This window comes from Ovis aries, chromosome 5 (assembly GCF_016772045.2).
Source record: "Ovis aries strain OAR_USU_Benz2616 breed Rambouillet chromosome 5, ARS-UI_Ramb_v3.0, whole genome shotgun sequence".
Lineage (NCBI taxonomy): Eukaryota > Metazoa > Chordata > Mammalia > Artiodactyla > Bovidae > Ovis > Ovis aries.
Window position 1 is genome coordinate 54,694,635 of NC_056058.1, and position 21,205 is coordinate 54,715,839.

At 41.0% G+C, this 21,205-nt stretch overlaps 1 protein-coding gene across 4 annotated transcripts in view; it reads right to left on the minus strand.

The window, feature by feature from the left end:
* Positions 1-21,205, minus strand: part of PRELID2 (PRELI domain containing 2) — an 84,216-nt gene that overhangs the window by 12,349 nt on the left and 50,662 nt on the right. Inside the window, exon 6 of one of the 4 annotated variants that reach the window (XM_042250611.2) lies at positions 420-9,360. The exons of 2 other annotated variants lie outside the window; for them this stretch is intronic. In XM_042250611.2, the coding sequence (XP_042106545.1) occupies positions 9,175-9,360 (186 nt within the window). In that variant the 3' untranslated portion in view covers positions 420-9,174. Of the gene's footprint in view, positions 1-419; positions 9,361-21,205 lie in introns of those variants that run through there. One more of the 4 variants, XM_060415878.1, reaches the window with a different exon arrangement.

The window sequence follows — 21,205 nt, forward strand, 5'->3', positions numbered from 1 at the left end:
TGAATCAATTAAGCTTACAATCTGACAGTTGATTTTCTTTCCCTTTTACCCCCTCTTTCACATCACTTCAGTCTTTTTAAGTAGAACAGTTAGAAATAGAAGGTGGAGAACAAGGGCAAATAGAGAGACCCATAAAATGAATTAAAAACAAAAAAAAAGGCCTACCAGGGAGGCCCAGCCATTATTTAGTACTCTCTTTGGTAAGGAGGGACCAAATCAAAACCCAATCGATGGAGTCCTTTCAAATAAAGTCTCTTAAAATCCAACTCCCAAGAGATCAGGCTTAAAGGGGCTAAATTTACACCACTTATCATACAATGATGCCCGAAATGCAAAACAAACATTACTTGGATCCACCTTTATAGACAGAGCTTAACTCAAAAGCTTTCTGGACTGAGAAGCCATAAAGCAGCTGGATTTTATTATTTCCTTCCCTCTGAGCATTTTTCCCCCGGTTTCCAAGTCATCTTTCTCTATTTGCCAATGTACAGACATGGGAGCCCTCCCACTCTCATCTCCTTCATTCCAGGGCTAAGCTGGCCAGATGGGTCCCCAGTGAGGAGACCCAGAGTCGCATTTTTCAAATTCAAAACACTTCACAAATTCCCCCATTCTCAGAGCATATGAGAAAGCTAATTATTACAGAAAATGAAAAGCTTGCCTGAAAAGGAGGCAGAGAAAGTTATTAAAGGTGGCTAGATCCAGACAGTATATTTATTTTATTATCAAACAGATGCTTCCTTAAGAAGCTCTGACTTAAATCCACGAAGTCCTGAGGAGCCTGGCATGAAGGAAGACTGTAGAAGCTGCAGTTTGAGTAAGACCCAAGCCTGGCTGTGAGTGTGACATACAGAGAGAGGAATATCAGACCTTACAAAAATTACAAAGTCCTTAGGGAATTCCCTGGTGGTCCAGTGTTTGGGATTCTGCACTTCCATTGACAGAGGCCTGGGTGTGATCCCTGGTCAGGGAACTAAGATCACACCAGCTAAAAAAAAAATTACAAAGTTCCAAAGCAGTTCTAAAAGACACATCTGTAGAGCGCTCTTAACAAAAGAGCTGCTCACCTAATTATCACAATAATACAAGATTGGTCATAATTAGATGAAGAATAACTATTTGAGTACTTAGTGTTTAACCAGAAGCTAGGTATTGTGATAACCAGCTTAAGCACTGGAAGACTTCTCCTACTGTGGAAAAGAAAGCTTTCTTGTGCATCATGGCTTTGGAATAAGTACCAGAGACAATATTAGCGCCCACTGTGTATAAAACACTGCACTGATGCTGTGAGGAACAAGATGCATGTAAGGCATGATGCTTCTGTTCAAGGGGTCGTCGATTTCTTGGGAGGAATTACAAGGAATGCAAAATAAAAACTGAAAAACAAGACAGCCTCTGAGAAGCATTATCATGTTTGGAAAAAAAAAAAGTTCAATGGAAGAAGGGAAGTACAGACTGATCCTGCATGAAGGGAGGACCTAGGGAAGCTGCTGGAAGCTGAATGGTTTGAACAAGACCCAAGCCTGGCTGTGAATGTGACATAAAGAGCGAGGGGAATGTCAAGCAGAGCGGGGACTAACAACAGGCATGGGGGTGGGAACATCAGTGCTTGTGTGGTTAAGCGGCCGCCTTCCTGAAGGGGGAGGAAGTGGACTGGATGCAGCAGGAATGAGAGCATTACACTTCCCATGTTTCCACGCCCCCCACCGCCACCTGCTCACACACACCCTTCCTCCCACCTCAGCTCTGCGCTTTCCTAGAAGAGACAAAAGCACATACAACATCCCACAAATAGCCCTGTAATTATGCAACAACACTCAGATTTAGAGCCGAGTCCAATTTAACTGTGAAAGTTTGGGCTTTTTACTTAGATTCTCTAATCATCAACTATCTCATCTTTGAAGGGAGATGATGTAGTAACATAGGCCTTTCGTAATAATCAGTCCAAATAATGTTTTTATCTGGTTACCAGAGTACCCAGCTTCTGGTAAATACTCAGTAAATAAATAGTCGTACATCTAAATCTCTTTCCTGATCATCTAATCTCACTAGAATGCAAATTCCATAAGGCTGGGAGCCTTGTCTGTCTTGTACAAGTTGTGACCCCTAGAAGAACAATGTCCAGTACACAGAAGGCCTGCAGTGAATGTCTACTGAATGAATGAATGTATCATTCAACCAATTAATCATCGGTTTACAAGGCTACCACATTAGATGAGAAGGTGCTCAGAGACAGGGAACAACAGTTAACTACATTTGAATTTTTACTCTCTAGTGCAGAATTTGGCACAAAACACATGCTCAATATTTATGAAACATAAGGCTGATCAACTGATTAGTTCTGAATGCCAGGCTGATGAGTGTTAGTTTTGGAATTACAGTGCGATCGGCCCAGTAGTTAGCAACCTAGAAAGTGTGGTAAAAGGTCAGGATAATACAAGTTGCCACAGGAAATGAAAAAAGCAAAGAAAGAACAGAAGTATGAACGATGAAAGGGAGGGAATGTTGTGGAAAGAGCTGACAGTAGAGTCAGGGGACTGAAAATGGGACCAAAACCATCCGGATCAGCCAAGAGGAGCTAGAAAGCGAGGTCGTCCCAGGTGCCGAGTGTACATTATAAAACCACTCACCTCCTGATAAGAACGTATGCAGCAACTTTACTTTAAAAACCTCACTTCTTTTGATTCTCAACTTTTTAAAGTTGGTTTACAGAAAACTTCCCCAGAATCTTTTTATTTACTTTATGTAGAATCGTAACAGTACCCATAAGAGGCAGAATAAGAAAATGTTGCTTTCCCTGCTTCAGTGTTCCACTGCTTTTATAGTAAAATTCACCTTCTTTACCATGGTTAGAAGGCTCCAAGTGACCTGCCTCTAGCCCACTTCAACTGTAGAAAGGAAGGAAGGAATGAGGAAGGGGGACGGGGAGGGAGGGAGAGACAGAAAGGGAGGAATCCACACTCAGGAAGAGAAACACTGCTCAATGCTTCTTGAGGAAAAGATCTTTTCCACAATAAAGTGTCTTTTATTCTGAGGCTTTTATATTTGGCATCTCTCATTTATTAAACTGGGATAACACCAGACTACAGTAAGAGTTAAACTGTCCTGGCACATAACTGTGTGCCAGGCACTGTGCTGAGTGTTTTATCTGCATTGGCTTATTTTACCCTCCTATCTGCCTTAGAGATGATTTTTTTTGGATGAGCCCCAAGGCTCATCTTGATTTCACCCAAGACAATCAGGATTAACTCTGAATATTCATTAGAAGGACTGACACTGATGCTTCAGCTTCAGTGCAATACTTTGGCCACCTGCCGCAAAGAACTGACTCACTGGAAAGACCCTGATGCTGGGAAAGGTTGAGGGCAGTAGAAGGGGGTGACAGAGGATGAGATGGTTGGATGGCATCACTGCTTCAATGGACATGAGTTTGAGTAAACTCCGAGAGATAGCGAAGGACAGGGAAACCTGGTGAGCTGCAGTCCATTGGGATGCAAAGAGTCAGACACGATTTAGTGACTAAACTACAACAACAGTCAGGATTAAGAGTCCAGGATTCAGGTCCCTAGAACACGGGAGGGCGGTAGAGTTTTAATGAGACTGCATGTATTAAAGCACCTAGTGTGACGTTGGCTACACAGCAAGAGTTTTTCTTCCTTTCCGTATTGATCTGCTCAAAAAGCCTGATATATATATAAATCAGATATTTCAGCCCTGCACCCAAACCAAGTGACAAGATTCTTAATACACAAATCAATATTTAATCACATCTACAAATTATTTTAAATACAACACTTTTCAAGTAGGAATATCCTAACAGACTGTATGACTTCAGTATCATTTTCCCACAGGGGCTAATAAACTCTTGAGTAAGATTCATTTTTATTTTGATAAGTAACTCAAAATTCTTAGGTGTAACTGCAGAACATTAAATTGATTCAATAATTCAGATGTCTCTGCTTCACATTATAAATCTTCCTCTCTTCTTCAGGAGAATATTTAATCTCAGATTTGTAAAGGAAAAGAATATATCCCCAAATAACAAAAATCTAAAAACTTGCAAAAGACACTATATTATTTAGTCCAGATAAGAAACTCTCAGGAAAGAATGAAAGTGGCCCATCCAGTTTAGGGAGTTGTCCTGGGATCAAATATCACAATGAAAGATGACAGAACCTATTCCATATTGCCAATTTGAAATGATCCTTGACTTGAAATCAACCTTTTAGTGGCTAAAGGCCTTTAGTCACTGGTCTCCCACAATCCAACGTGACTCAGTAAGTGTATTTTCTTTTCTAATTTTTTAAAATGTGACTTGTAGCAGTAAATTTTTACTTAGTTGTGTTCGACTCTTTGAGACCCCGTGGACTGTAGCCCACCAGGGTCCTCTGTCCACAGGATTTTTCAGGCAAGAATACTGGAGTGGGTTTCCATTTCCTCCTCTAGGGGATTTTCCACACCCAGGGATCAAACCTGCATCTCCTGTGTCTCCAGCACTGCAGGTGGATTCTTTACCTGCTGAGACATCAGGGAAGCCCAGTGATTTTTTCAAACATCAGGCTACCCTCCCATCCAGTGCCACATCCACCTATGACGTTTCTGACAACTGATCATCTTGCTTAGAAACCTCCACTGATGGGATGCTCTGTACTCCTTATTCCTTCTGTCTCAGGCCTCATTACAACACAATCTTCCTTACACTGAAGCAGCACTGGCTTGGTGCCTGGCACCAAAGGGTCCCAGTACCAAGTCTTGTGCCAACTTTTATCCTACCAAACTAAAAGACAACAGGGTTCCTATCAATTCCCTTTATTAGCTTTTTTTTTTTTTGCTATTCATCAGGTTTTTTGCTCAGTCATAATTTCCTCTTGTTTTTCCCCCATTCTGAGAGAGACAATGGCTAACAACATGCTTGTACATTTAATCAGTGAACTGTCCCTAAAAGAATAAATAAATCCGTCGCCTAGATAATAGATAAATCCAATGGATGCCCAGACAATTTTCTTTTAATCTTTTATCTCACCCTTCTACTTCCCCTAAATTCTCAAATTTCTATAATAGCCTTCTTTGCAAGCAGGGCCAGTCTGTTGACTTTGAATTATGTATTTTCTTTGAACAAAATATAATTTTCCAAAGCCTTATTTTGGTCAAAACTATATCCCACCGAAGCCTGTGACTTCCCTGGTGGTCCAGTGGTTAAGAATCCACCTTGCAATGCAGGGGACATGGGTTCACCTCTGGTTGGGTAACTAAGATCCCACAAACTGTGAAGTGACTAAGCCCACTCACTGCAACTACTGAACCCGTGCACCCCAATGGAAGATCCCCATGACATAATGAAGACCCCTTGTGCTGCAGCTAAGACTTGACACAGCCAAAAAATAATAATAATAATAAACCTATCAACCCATCCCACCAGACCTCAACAATACTGAGGCTAACAATTTATCTGGGGCATACTCAATGCTGCGGGGCTTTGCCTATTATCACATTTAATCCTCTCAACAGTCCTACAAGGTGATATTTTTACTCTTATCATTACAGGTAAGGAAACTAGGCCTGAACAGGTTGCTCAAGGTCACATGGGTAGTAAGCAGCCACCCCGGGATTTAAACCTGGATCTCTCCCACTTTTTCCACAGTGGGTACTCACAGTGCATCTGTGTCTGTGAAATGGGAGGAGGGAAGAGAACACACACACACACACACAACCTTGTAGGATCGCTGTGAGGATTCAAAGAGGCAAGACTCAAAGCTGCTGACACATGACGGTGTCATTAAGCATTACTTTCCATTCTCCCTATGGCCTGGAAAGTAGCTAGCGATCTCTTTATGGACCTAAGTCTGACTGGAGGGCCTCACAGACTTGGAGGATTTCGCATCTCTATGTGCTACCTGGTGCTGTGGGACGCCCGCGACAAGGGACCCTCCTTCAGTTGGTGGTCAGTGACCTGGAGGAACCGTAAGCAGGGGCTCACCTGGTGCCTGTTCATATTTTATGAACACAGAGCATATTTCACTTGCTCCCAACATCACCTCTAAGAGTTAGCAATACTGCTGCCTGATAATACTGAGCTCAGCAGGGCAAACCAGCCTTCCTAGGTCACAGAAGTTGTCTGCAATAGAGACAGAACTAGGTAGAATCTAAGCCTTTTGACAGAACTTATCTCTGAGAGGCTTGGGCCCAGCGGGCTGTGCCGAGCACTTCACAGGCCTTGTCTTATTTAGCCCTCAAACCCAACCTATGAAACAGAAATGTGTGTACTTGTGCTCAGTTGCTCCGTCACGACCGACTCTTTTTGACCCCATGGAATGTAGCCCACCAGGCTCCTCTGTCCATGTGATTTTTCAGGTATGAATACTGGAGTGGGTTGCCATTTCCTTTTCAGGGCATCTTCCTGAACCAGGGATCGAACCCACATCACCTGCATTGGCAGGCAGATTCTTCACTGCTGAGCCACCTGGGAAGCCCTGAGGAAAGCGAAATTCAGACGGGGGCAGAAACTTGATCAAAGGCTCCCAGCTAGTAAGTGCAGAGTCCAGAGTCACAGCCAGGTTGTGACTCTAAGCCCTAAACACACCACCTCCCTAGAGAGATTTGTTAGCTTTCCTGTTTATCCTCTTTTCACCTTGGGCATAGTCCTTCCTGCCATCACAGAGTTATTTCTATCTGTATCTGGGTGGTTTTAATCTTACAAATTTAGGGGAGGCAGGTGAAAACAAATTACATACAGTTCTTGGAACTGTCCTAAGAATAAAAGCACCTCACCACAGCTCCAAATCCATTTCGTGTTCTGTTGATAGCAAGTGAAGCTCCTTCATGCACCCTGCAGAAATCAGAGGACACACTTGGGCACTGGAAGCGCTTCTGTTTCAGCCCAGCATTTGCTGATTAGAACTCCTTGCTTGATTGTCAAATGTCAATCTGGAGAACCCTTACTTCCCCTGAAAGGCCTTTCAGTGCTAATCATGATCATTGCTTCTTGGGGACAAAACCGGAGGAGGGCGAATGAGGAATCAAGTTACAGCTTGGCCAGCGTCCAAGGGAACATGAGCAACAGAGATGTAACAGCTCACCTTCACTGCCCATCCTTCACATGGCCTGGGGAGTGACAACACAGATGCTTTTTTTAAAAGCATTTAATTTCACAAAACAAGAGCAGCCAGGACAAAAGCTACATATACAACCCTAAAAGAGAAAAATCTCTATACACACACAAAAAAATCTAAAGATAAACCACCTGCTGTTTTTTAAGCATCAATCATTTGCAGAGGTGGGGGGAAAAATACTGGGTAGCACTTACAGATGCAAAAGTTCTTTAAAATTCCCAAGCCCTGCAATGAAATGATGTGGGGAAAAGAGAGACTTAAGAAATGGAAGTAATAACATAGCTGATACTTTTAAAAGTTGCTCTAATATTTCAGCTGCTAACTAAACAGGGCTGCTGCTGCTGCTCAGTCGCTTCAGTCATGTCTGACTCTGTGCGACCCCATAGACAGCAGCCCACCAGGCTCCCCCGTCCCTGGGATTCTCCAGGCAAGAACACTGGAGTGGGTTGCCATTTCCTTCTCCAATGCATGAAAGTGAAAAGTGAAAGTGAAGTCACTAAGTCGCGTCTGACTCTTCAAGACCCCATGGACTGCAGCCTACCAGGCTCCTCCACCCATAGGATTTTCCAGGCAAGAGTACTGGAGTGGGGTGCCATCGCCTTCTCCATTATTGGTTAATCCTTAGGCTCATACCCTTTTTACTGTTGGGTCCCAGATACTCCTGTGTGGATTAATAACCCCCATGTGGATAATGTTCTAACTCTAACAGCTGTCTTGAATGTTACTAAAATCTAATAAAATTCTTCCCTTCAATTAAAAAATCTGAGGCTTGTAAAAAAATATATTCAAACACCCTTCACTCGGTGAACTGCAAGGGTAGTATTCCTCTTAAATAAGCAGGGTGGTAAGTAATTCTGCTTCTTGTTCTGAGGCTGATGCAAAATGCTCAGGGCTGAGGGACAACTCTGATTCACACCTTGTTTGAGATTTGGTCAACAAAGTCAGGCTCCTTGGGAAATCATTTGTTAGACTGGCTGGAGTGTAAAACGGTACACTGTAGAAAAAGTAAGATTAGCAGGAATATGCCTGGAGAATCCCAGGGATGGGGGAGCCTGGTGGGCTGCCATCTATGGGGTCGCACAGAGTCAAACACAATTGAAGCGACTTAGCAGCAGCAGCAGCAACCTAGTCATCCAGTGTTCGGGCTCAGGGTCCAACTGCCTGCTTTGAACAAGGATTCTACCACTCACTAGCTGTGTGATCTTCGGCAAGTCAACTCACTTCTCTGAGCCTGCTCATCTATAAAAATCATACTTATCTCAGAGAATCGTTGAGCAACTGGGGGGAGCCAATGCATGTAATGTATTAAGTATGATGGCCAGGGCAAGAACATGTTCAACAAAATATTACTTGCTACTGTTTTCTTTCCTGTTGCCCTAAGAGATATAAAGCTTCTCTGCTTTTAAGATTTTTTAAAAGATAATACAATGGAAATATTAAGCAGTCTTACTACTTTTGGAAAATAATACACTAGGATATACATTTGTTCACTAATTCACTAAATATTTATTGGGCACTCACTGTGTGCTAGATACTGAAGATAATGTGGTAAGATCCACTTAGAAGCCTATCGTTCAGTGAAGGAGACAAAAAATATATTCAAAGAGTCATGAAAATACTCACAAACCAATATGGATTAAAAAAAATATGGCACATATATACAGTGGGATATTACTCAGCCATAAAAAGGGAATGAAATTGTGCCACTTGCAGAGATATGGAGGGACCCAGAGACTATTATACAGAGTGAATTAAGTCAGAAAAACAAATATTAGCATATATATAGAGAATTAGAAAAATACTATGGATGAACCTATTTGCAAAAGCAGAAATAGAGACGCAGACACACAGAGAACAAACGTATGGACACGAAGGGGGAAGAGGAGGGCCTGGGATGAACTGAGAGACTTGGACTGACGTATATAGACATAGACTATTGACGCTATGTCTAAAGTAGATGACTAATGAGAACCTGCTGTATGGCACAGAGAACTCTACTCAGTGCTTGTGGTGACCTAAATGGGAAAGAAATCCAAAAAGGGGCGATACATGTAAACACATTGATTCACTGAGCTGTACAGCAGAAACTAGCGCAACACTGTAAAGCAGCTGTTTCGTTGTTCGTGTAATCACTGAGTCGTGGACCTCTCATGGTCTCTTTTGAGACCCCATGGACTGTAGCCCGCCAGGCTCTTCTGTCCAGGGACTTTTCAAGGAAAGTATAGTGGAGTGGGTTGCCATTTCCTTCTCCCTGGATATGGGAAGGAAATCCAAAAAACAGGTGATAAATGTAAACATATCTGATTCACTTTGCTGTTCAGCAGACATTAACACAACACTGTAAAGCAACTATACGCCAATAAAAATTAGCTTAAAAAAAAAAGTGAATGCAAGAGATGATACCCTCATCTTTCAACTGTACAATTCAATAATAAACCTTATTCTAATGGTTTCATAAAAAAGAAAAAAAAAGAAAATACTTACATACCAGTAACATTTAGGGAATTTTTCTACGGTAATGACATAAAATAGGAAGGACTCTGTATAAAGATGTTTCACATGGCCTTGTTTACAATGGTAGGACGCAGAAAGAACTTTAGTGCTCAATACTAAAGAAACGGTGAAATCAATTGTTATACAACTACTTAATGAAATATTATGCAGTTATTTTGGGGGGCTCCAAAATCACTGCAGATGGTGACTGTAGCCATGAATTTTAAAAAATCTTGCTCCTTGGAAGAAAAGTTATGACCAACCTAGATAGCATATTAAAAAGCAGTGACATTACTTTGCTAACAAAGGTCCATCTAGTCAAAGCTATGGTTTTTCCAGTAGTCATGTATGGATGTGAGAGCTGGACTATAAAGAAAGCTGAGTGCCGATGAACTGATGCTTTGGAACTGTAGCGTTGGAGAAGACTCTTGAGAGTCCCTTGGACTGCAAGGAGATCCAACCAGTCCATCCTAAAGGGAATCAGTCCTGAATATTCATTGGAAGGACTGATGCTGAAGCTGACACTTCAATATTGTCTGAAAAGACCCTGATGCTGGGAAAGATTGAAGGCGGGAGAAGGAGATGACAGAGGATGAGATGGTTGGATAGCATCAACCATCCATTGGTTGGATGACTCAATGGATATGAGTTTGAATAAACTCCAGGAGTTGGTGATGGACAGGGAGGCCTGGTGTGCTGCAGTCCATGGGGTCACAAAGAATAGGACACGACTGAGCAACTGAACTGAACTGAATACAGTCGTTAAAATGATGGCTTCACTGAGAGCTCTAAGCTGTGCACTGCAACTACTGAAGCCCTGGCAACCCAGAGCCCGTGCTTCACAAGAGAAGCCACCTCGATGAGAAGCCTGCACACTGCAACTGGAAAATAGCCACCACTCGCCACAACTAGAGAAAGCCCACGCAAAGTAACAAAGACTCAGAGTAGCCAAAAATAAAGTAAACAAATCTGCCTATAAAATATAAGGAATGAGTTATATTTTCCAATGAGGCTATGTTATGAGACCATGAAATGTAATACTCTAGAATTCATTGAAAAGAAATGTTTCTGTTAAAGGTCAGAGGATATATTAAAATTGCCATAAGCAAAACATATATTAAAAAATGATGGCTTCAAAGTTTGTGTAGTTACTGTGAAATGCATTTGTGATAAAACAGTACTTGAAAAAAAGCAAGACATAAAATTGTACTTATACTATAATTATGAGTGCTTGAAATCTGCACATAAAAGACTGGAAGGAAATATGCCAATTTGGGTTATAATGGAAAGATAACAGTTATCATTTATGGAGTATTTATTGTGTGGGAAGGTATTTTGAACACCTGTTTATGCTATTTCCCTTAATCCTCCTACTCACAAGGTAGGTACTACTTTGATACTTTACCTAGAGGTTAAATTCGTAACCACCCTATAAGGGAGGGCACAGACATTTAAACACAGGTTGAGCTGAGCAAAAACAGGCTCATTGTAACCACTAAACATTTGTCTATCATGTCATAATGAAAATTTCAGTTTTTGCCTATAAAATCCTTGCATTTTTCTTTTTAAATAGTAGTAACAACTGATCGTCTACTGTATTCCAAGTCCTCTCCTAAGCATTTTATGTACGTAACTTATTCACCTTTCACAAGTACTATCTGAAGTAGGTTCCTACATTATCCTCATTTTACAGATGACAAAAATAAGACTCAGAAAATGAAGTGGTGTGCCTAAGGTCACACAGCTGGTCAATATAAGGTATGCTGCTGCTTTCAAAGAAAGCCAGGGCAAAAGAACATAAATGCCTCTGCTGGAAATACGGTTTAAAACATTTGTGCGCAGGTAATACTTACTCAAAACATTTTACATAAAATGTTTTTTAAAATTTTGTTTAAAAACTGAAAGTGTCTTCTGGAGGGAGTGCAGCAGCTTTTTAAATTATGAAATATTCCAAACATATCAAGAAATGCAGAGAGTATAGAAACTAGTGGGCTTTCACAAACATTCATGTCTTAAAAGTAATAAAAGCTACATCCTCACCAAAGGTGAGTGATCGAGAGAAATTTTAATTATAGTCTTTTAAATTTCTTAAACCGGGTGTCAACATGAAAGGAGTTAATTAACTCTCAAAAACCCACCATTTTTCTTTACCAAGAAAATTCAGAGAAAAGCTGTTTAGCTAGAATCTAAGAAAGAAAGCTAGACAAAGAATAAGGCAGCAAATCCCAAGCAGCAAATGCAATGCCAAGGCAATTGAAAGAAATATCACCACAACAAACCTGGGTTTCTGAGATACAAGGTTCCTTTTCTCCTTAACAGGCAGACACCCCAGCCTGTCCCCCAACATCTACCTCGGGTTCTGCCTGATGTCCCCAGGCCCACAAAGGGTGGGCACACCACAAGGAGCCGTCAGCAAGAGATGACATTCTACTGCAGAGCGAGATAAAATAAGAAATGACCACCGACAGGGGGATAGAGAATGATCAAGACGAACAGCTAGACACATTGGAGCACTCAAGGGGCATTTAATTATCACACTCCAGGACCTGAGCACAAAAAAAGTTTCACTATTAGATGTACCTTCAAGAAATTAACTTATCTTTGCAATTCAAGTTATTCTACACAGAATTCTGTATTAACCCCTGATCTGAGATGCCTAAGTGACCTTTTCCTGGCCTTGTTGGTCAGAGAGGCTTAATTTAGCACCAAAAATCTGGCTGAATCCATTCCCAATTCTACAACAGACTTGATCCACCAAAGATCGGCAACTAAAATGCACTCAGTCCACACATGCTGTGGGGGCAGCCCCTAGTTTCCCGTATTTCAACACAGCCCGCTCAGAGCTGTTTCAGTTTTCAATTCTGCCCCTACCTTAGGTGTACACAGTGTATGTAGAGATTGACAGTGGCCACCAATTCCTATTTTCTCACTGTCTCTGAACTCACCACAACAGAGAACAGACTCAGAAAACTAATAGATTGGTTGGAAATTCCAACCAGAACAGCGACGAGAGCAAGACTTCAAAATCTCCAAAGATTCTGGTTGGGTGTGAGCATAAAAGAGCAACAGAAAAACAAGTGCCATCGTGCACAGTTTAAGGTGTAAGTTTCTAGTTCAGAGTCAGGTGTGTACCAAGCTCTGGATACTGGCTGATGGCACTGTGCATGCAATTTAATCTCCATGTGCCTCTGTTCCTTCATCTGTAAACTGGATAACTGGCAATAACAACCCCTCTCTCTTAGAGGATTATTGGGAGAACTCAATGTTCATAAGACAGGGTAGGACCTGCCTCCTGATGAACACTCAACTAATTACAGTTACTAGTATTATTATTGTATCTGGCTTTCTCCAAATTTTCCAGAAAAGTCTGTGTTTATAGAGGCATGGACTGAACACAAGCCAGCATATCTATCCCTAGATACCAATACTCAAAGACAGATACAAGGGGACTTTCCTGGGGGTCCAGCGGTTTAAGGGGGTCCCTTGCAATGCAGGGGACATGAGTTTGATCCCTGGATAGGGAACTAAGATCCCACATGCTGTACAGCAATTAAATCCAAGCGCTGCAACTACTGAGCAAGTGTGCCACAACTAAAGAGTCCATGCCCTGCAACAAAGGATCCCACATGACAGACACAACAAACATCTTGCATGCTGCAAGTAAGACCTGACACAACCAAATAAATATTCTTAAAAAGATAAACATTTATAATATGCAGTGCATTTAGCTCACATGAATAAGATTATAAAATGACATTGCAACATCCCTACCACAAGCTTACCACCCTCTCTTGCCAATTAGTATTTCTAAAAAGTGCCTTATTTTTAGGCCTTCCCTGATGGCTCAGTAGTATAAGAACCTGCCCGTCACACAGGAGACACAGGTTCGATCCCTGGTCCAAGAAGACCCCACATGCTGCAGAACTGAGTCTGTGCACTCCAACAATTAAGCCTGCGCTCTAGAGCTCTAGAGCTGCAACTACTGAGCCCACATGCCACATCCTGAAGCCTGTGTAGCCTAGAGCCTGTGCTCAGCAACAAGAGAAGCCACTCGATCATGGCCCATGCACCAGTAGCCCCTGCTCACAACTACAGAAAAGCCTGTGCAGCAACGAGGACCCAGCACAGCCAAAAATAAAATCAATAAATAAAAATGTTAAAAAAATTAAAAAGTGTTTTATCTTTAAATATTTTATTGCTGTCACCTCAACCCTCAACTCTCATTGCATGAATCATCTCTGATGTTCTTGGGTCTCTACTTGGCTTCAACTCCTGAATTTTTATGCAGACTTCAGGACTATTTGCCAGACAAATTTTAAATTCTTGGTATTTACACACTGCGGGGAAAAGGAAGTGTGAAACTGTTAGGCACTCAGTCATGTCCAACTCTCTGTGACCCCATGGTCTGTCCATGAAATTCTCCAGGCAAGAATACTGGAGTGGGTTGCCATTCCCTTCTCCAAGGGATGTTCCTGACCCGGGGATCAAAGCCAGGTCTCTTGCATTGCAAGTCGATTCTTTACCATCTGAGCTACCAGGGAGACCAGGGGAAAGGAGGGAGGGCTCAAAACAAACAAACAAAAAACCATACAATGTCAGAACTGAAAACAACCTCCTAGTCTAATCCCTGATTTTACAAAAAATATAGATAGATAGATAGATAGATAGACAGAGAGATAGATATATATACAATAGTGAAGTTCAGAGGAACTAGTCCAAGCACATGGCCAAGAAAGAGCAGTCAAAGCAGGGCTGAAGCCCAGGTTCCTGATTCCTGGCCCCTGGGCTCCATACTGCATTGTGCAGAGACATGACTTCCAATCACTATGCAAATAATGACACAGTGAAGCATCCTGAGCTCAGGAACCCACTTTCTATCATTTCAGGAAAGAGCTTAACTTCCCAGGTTTCATTTAGTTTCACAGACAGTAAAACCCCAGAATTCCGGCTGGCTGATTCAAGGGATTCCCAAAAGCTTTACCACTAAGTAGTCTATTAGAACCCCAGTGAATTCAAATGAGCCATGGAGGGATTTCTGAATTCCTTAGTCTCACAGTCAAGGTAGAGGAATGGATTTAAACTCCAGAGAAGGAACAAAAACTGCATCACTGACAGAATACTCATTTTCACTAAGATGTTTTCACTGAGAAGGTTACATTTCTTGGAAGTAAAACACCAAAGGTAAGAGCAGGCTGAGAGGAGTTGGTGGGGAGGGGGTATACAAGGAGAGTGCAGTTACCATTATTTAACTGATCTAGAAATAAGTGGCTAAAAATCAGAATCTTGGCAATATTCTCACACCATCTAATGAATAAATATCAAGTAAATCAATCTATCTGAGCACTCAAGAGTGGGATTAAAAAGTATTATCAACAGATTTAAATTGAAAGCTGGGAAATAAGATGGTCAGAATATATTTCATCAGTTCTTCAAGTGATTCCAATAATGCAAAGAATCTTAAAAGAATTCACATAACCAAGTTGGAAATACATGTCTCCCATAGAGTCAGCAGAACATTACACTAGGGTTCTTGTTTTATTTGTTAGTTTATACTTTAGAATGACAGTTTTATTTGCTCTCTTCTATCTTGGAATCATTACTGGGTTTGGAAATGGTCATTCTTTTTTAGGACTGTGACTACCATGCATGTGTGGATAGGAATTGAGCAGTTCAGGGCAACTCGCCCAAAGACACAATTCAAACCTTGGAGAACTGAGCTCACACAACTAGTTAGTGACAGAAGCATTAACTCTCACTGTCTTTAGAGTAAGAATTAAAAGACTGGAACTAACAATTTCATTTCTTCTTCACAACAATCCTATGAGGGTGGACCAATTAGCCCTGCTTTCCTACTAACAAATGGAACTTCTAAGAAGCTGTCCTTCATTCAAGTCATACAGAAAGAAAAATGATAATACCCAGAGCCAGCTCATAGTGGAAGCTAAAAATAGGCAGAGTTCTTCTGGAAGCAAATCGGTGATACACATCAAAAGTCTTTAAGCTGTGCACACTCGTTAGCATAGAAAGTGATCAGAAATAAATATAAGCATTTACATTTATGGATTCATTACAATATTATTGACAACACTGAAAAAAACAGAAACCAACAATAAGGGCATAATATTATGCCAGTGACATATTATGAAAGCATCAAAAATCATGTTTTCACAGAATATGGAAAATGTGTCATGATATAGAGAAATGTTCACAGTATCTCCAAGGTCAGAATCTCAATTTTGTTTCTCAAAGAAACACATACACATACATATGTAAATATACACAAAGACACATGGAAGGATCCATATCAAAAGTTACATGTAGATACACTGAGAAATATAATTATGAATTTTAATATCATTGAAATATGTGCATTACCATATGTAAAACAATGACCAGTGCAAGTTTGATGCATGAACCAGGGAACTCAAAGCTGGTGCTCTGTGACAACCCAGAAGGATAGGGTGGGGAGAAAGGTGGTAGCGGGGGTTCAGGGCAGGTGGGGCACATGTATACCTGAGGCTGATTCATGTTGAGGTATGGCAAAAACCATCACAATATTGTAAAGTAATTATTCTCCAAGTAAAATAAATTAATTAAAAATAAATAAAATAGATAACCAACAAGGACCAACTGAATAGCACAGGGAACTCTATTCAACATTTTGTAATAACATAAAAGGGAAAAGAATTTGAAGAAGAGAAATCACAGCCTTGCAATGAGTAACTGAATCACTTTGCTGTATACTTGAAACTAACAAAACACTGTAAATCAACTATACTCCATTATAAAATAAAAATTTTAAAAACTCAAATGAAGACACACATAATGAAAAACTTTCCTGGGAGTTTACCATAAAAAATAAATAAATTTACATACCAAAAAAATGATTGCAAAATAGTATTTAAAGAAACAAAACCTTACCCATACTGCTGCTATCTAAAATTTTTGTTTGGATAAATATTTTAAGGACTTTCCTGGTGGTACAGTGGATAGGAGTCTACTTGCCAATGCAGGGGACATGGGTTCAATCCCTAGTCTGGGAAGGTTTCACATGCTGTGAAGCAACTAAGTCGGTGCACCACAACTCAGCTCGTGCTCTAGAACCCGAGAGCTGTAACTATCGAGCCATGCAGGCCCTACAGCCCAGGCTCCTCAACAAAAGACGCCACTGCAATGAGAAGCCCTTGAATTGCAACAAAGAGTAGCCTCCACTCGCTGCAACTTGAGAAAGCCCATGCCCAAAATGAACATCCAGTGCAGCCAAAAACACATAAATAAAATTCTAAAAAATATGTAAAAGGCTATTTACTTATAAAAATATACTTCTTATCAGAGAATTTCTCTTAATGCTAGTAATTATTTAAGCTTTTCTATGTGGCAGGTATGTTTCATATATAAGCACTCAAACCTTGAAATAACCCCACGTAGAACTATTATCACTCCATTTTAGAGGTGAGAAAATTGAACATCCAAGATGTCAAATGTGACATCTGAGAAATAAGAAAACCATTTACTAAGGGGCAATTCTCTAAAGCTTAACATTTGTTACATACACACACAAAACCTTGTTTCACACAAATAATCTTTCTAAAGGCAGAACACACTAGGTTTTTAGTTCAGGAGTTGGCATCCTGAACACGATTATTAGGATGTCTATAATTTGCTTCAAAATATTTCGGCATGTGCAGCATAAGATTATGGTGCATGTGTTATTCAAGTTACTACCAGGTAGTAAGTTGCCCTATCTCAGGCTTCACCCTCCAGGCGTTGGCTATGAGTGTTCTAATCAGCAATCTCACTCTACAGAAACCTCAGTTACCTTTATCTGAAAACACCAGAGACTTTGATAATTAGCAAAAGAAATGTTACATCTGAGAATTTTCACTGTTAACATTAGTGGCTTACTAACTAGCATGATGGATGTTAGAAACGGACTTCATTAACTCAATTAATAGAACTTGAGATGTGGGGATTAGCTCAAAACTCTAGAGAGACACTCAATGTTGCAATGAGGATTTGAGACTATTTAGCAAGGCCTTCACCAGCCAACCTTAGGGATGGCACCCACAGTTTATGTCTAAATGGCCCTGTAGCCAGACACCAGGTTAAAGATTCTGGCTACCTGCCTGACGTTATCTGTAAAACAGCTGCATCTTGCCTTAGGAATATCATCAGCTCCGTCTTCAGGGAACGAAGCACCCAGAAGGACAGAGATGTAATAAAACTTACAGAACAGGTAAAGTTACTTGGAGCTTACTTGTAAATGATTAACAAAGGGTCTGCACGTATTACAGAACTTTTTTATTAGCTGGTAGCACAACTGTGAGGGTGCAGCTGACCCTCACCAATCATCTATTTCCAATAGGTACCAAAGAGACCTTAATCGTACATACAAATCATTGAAATGACTTTTCAAATGCCCATCTGGACTGCATATATAGTACCTCAGTATACTATACTATATACATACACACACACACACATACATATGTGTGTGGTTTGTATCTGTATATATGTGTGTATATATATATACACACACACACAGACACATATACATATATATATATATATATATATATACATACACACACATACACACAATTATATAGCATACAACGGTCTTTCCAGGTGGCACAAGAGATAAAGAATCCGTCTGCCAGTGCAGGAGACAAAAGAGATGCAAGTTCAATTGCTGGGTTGGGAAGATCCCCTGGAGTAGGAAATGGCAACCTGCTCCAGTATTCTTGCCTGGAAAATTCCCTGGACAGAGAAGCTTGGTGGGCTCCAGTCCATGGGGCTGCAGAGAGTCGGACAGGACTGAGTGACTAACCACACCCACATAGTGGACAGTGTATCAGTTCAGTTCAGTCGCTCAGTCATGTCCAACTCTTTGCGACCCCATGAATTGCAGCATGCCAGGCCTCCCTGTTCATCACCATTCCCCGGAGTTCACTCAGACTCATGTCCATCGAGTCCGTGATGCCATCCAGCCATCTTATCCTCGGTCGTCCCTTTCTCCTACTGCCCCCAATCCCTCCCAGCATCAGAGTCTTTTCCAATGAGTTAACTCTTCGCATGAGGTGGCCAAAGTACTGGAGTTTCAGCTTCGGCATCATTCCTTCCAAAGAAATCCCAGGGCTGATCTCCTTCAGAATGGACTGGCTGGATCTCCTTGCAGTCCAAGGGACTCTCAAGAGTCTTCTCCAACACCACAGTTCAAAAGCATCAATTCTTCGGCGCTCAGCCTTCTTCACAGTCCAACTCTCACATCCATACATGACCACTGGAAAAACCATAGCCTTGACTAGACGGACCTTAGTCGGCAAAGTAATGTCTCTGCTTTTGAATATGCTATCTAGGTTGGTCATAACTTTTCTCCCAAGGAGTAAGCGTCTTTTAATTTCATGGCTGCAATCACCATCTGCAGTGATTTTGGAGCCCCAAAAAAATAAAGTCTGACACTGTTTCCACTGTTTCCCCATCTATTTCCCATGAAGTGATGGGACCGGATGCCATGATCTTCATTTTCTGAATGTTGAGCTTTAAGCCAACTTTTTCACTCTCCTCTTTCACTTTCATCAAGAGGTTTTTTAGCTCCTCTTCACTTTCTGCCATAAGGGTGGTGTCATCTGCATATCTGAGGACAGTGTATAGTGTGAGTGTATATATAGATGGTGTATGTATCCATATATAAAACAAAATATATATATACACACCAGTGTATACAGTATACCAGATCTGTGGTCTCAGAGAATTATTTTCCACTACTGAAATGGATTTTGTAAGGCTCAAATAAGCTCACACCCTGAGGAAGCCACATATTCAGATCTCTTCAGCTGTAGCATTCCTAATCCAGACCTTCTTCAAAACGACGCACAAATTGTTTGACTTCCCACATTGTTTCAGTGGCAAATATTTCACAGGCTTTTGTATTCTACCTCTCTCTGCTTCAGCCTCCCGATCAACACAATAAGAATAATGATGGAACCAATAATGGGGCCTTGCCAGGAGAGTGGCTAAAATAACTAATATTTTATCACATAGTGAAAATGTATTTCACAAACTTAAAAAAAAAAAAAAACACACCTCTGAGCGGGTGCATAATGAAGGCCCTGCATTTCACAGCATTTGTATTATCCTAAAGTACTCAGACGACTGGACTAAAACAGAAAATGTGCATGACAACACTGTCATCTCCTGTATTATCTCCTGCGCCTCTCCCAGAAAAGAGTGGGATTTACAAGAACCACGTGGGAGTTCACTGAAAAGTCCCTTTGATTTTTGTTTGGAATTGGAGGGGTTTGTGGGGAGGGGGGGTTCAGAGGGTGGGAGTGGGGGAGAACTGGTGATTGTTTTGTTTTGATTTGGAGAGATGGAGGCAAAAACAACAAAAGGTAGTTACACTCATTGCAGTACAAAGTATGCTTTCTCAATGGGGACAATACTGAAATAATTTGTTCATGGGAGTGAATAAAAAATATCTTACACTTATTAAATATCTAGCAAAGATATAATACAGTACATACACAGATCATTAGGATACCTATGGTAGTAACATTTCATGAAGCAAGGGACAACTAGGAAAAAAATGCCTGAAAAGGATTAGATGGGGCTGACAACAGAATGAAGACTGAGCAATGCTGGCGGAGGGATGCCTTCTCAGGGCTGAGGATCACCTGCAGAGCCATGCCTGCCCCAGGGAATACCCTTATCTCTGCTTCCTGTTCTGAGGATTCCTGAGGTTGAACTTGACTGGCCTGGGTTACTTCCAGCTCTGTGTCACAGTTGCTGGCCATTCCCCTAGGCAGCAGAAATGTGTATGAAGACTTACAAGTGTCCCAGATTTCCACCAGCCCCTATTTTCCCTCAGATCTTCCTGTTTCCTTGGTTTTTTGAGTGTGCTTGCTTCCCTGGAGGCATATGTATTTGGCATGCAGCATACTGCCTGTCCGTGGCACTTTTTCAACACTTCCGGCCCATCCTCTGTTGGCCATCTTGGGCCAAAATTGTCCACCAGAACATGAAATCAGGACGAAGAGACAGAAACAACGGCAGAGCCAAGAGACAGGTGAGCGCCCTCCAGAATGAAGGAGGTACCTGCATGGCATGCTTGCTAGTGTCATTGGCCAAGAGTGTAGTATAAAGAGCACTCACTTTCCTGAGAAAAACACAGTAATGGTGCAGGCTACTGCTGTCATGGATGAAGACGTATGGCAAAACCAATACAGTATTATAAAGTAAAATAAAAATAAATAAATAAATAAATAAATAGTTAAAAGAAACAAAACTTTTAAATAAATTAATTAAGTAAAAAAAAAGATAGACTGCTATCTCAAAAAGAAACTTTCAAGCAGTTTCTTGACAAATTAAACCCAGAATTACCATATACTCTGGCAAAGAACTGAAAGCAGAGATTTGAACAAATATTCACTTGCCTTTGTTCACAGCAGCATTTGTATCAGAAAGGCACCCCCCAATTTCAGATCTCAAGGTGGTGAAGGGAAGAGAGAAAAGCTATCAAACAAGTGCCCAGAGGCAGAAATAAAAAAAAGAGACCTCATCTTGGGGGTGCATATCTAGTACTAGGTTTTAATTTATATACA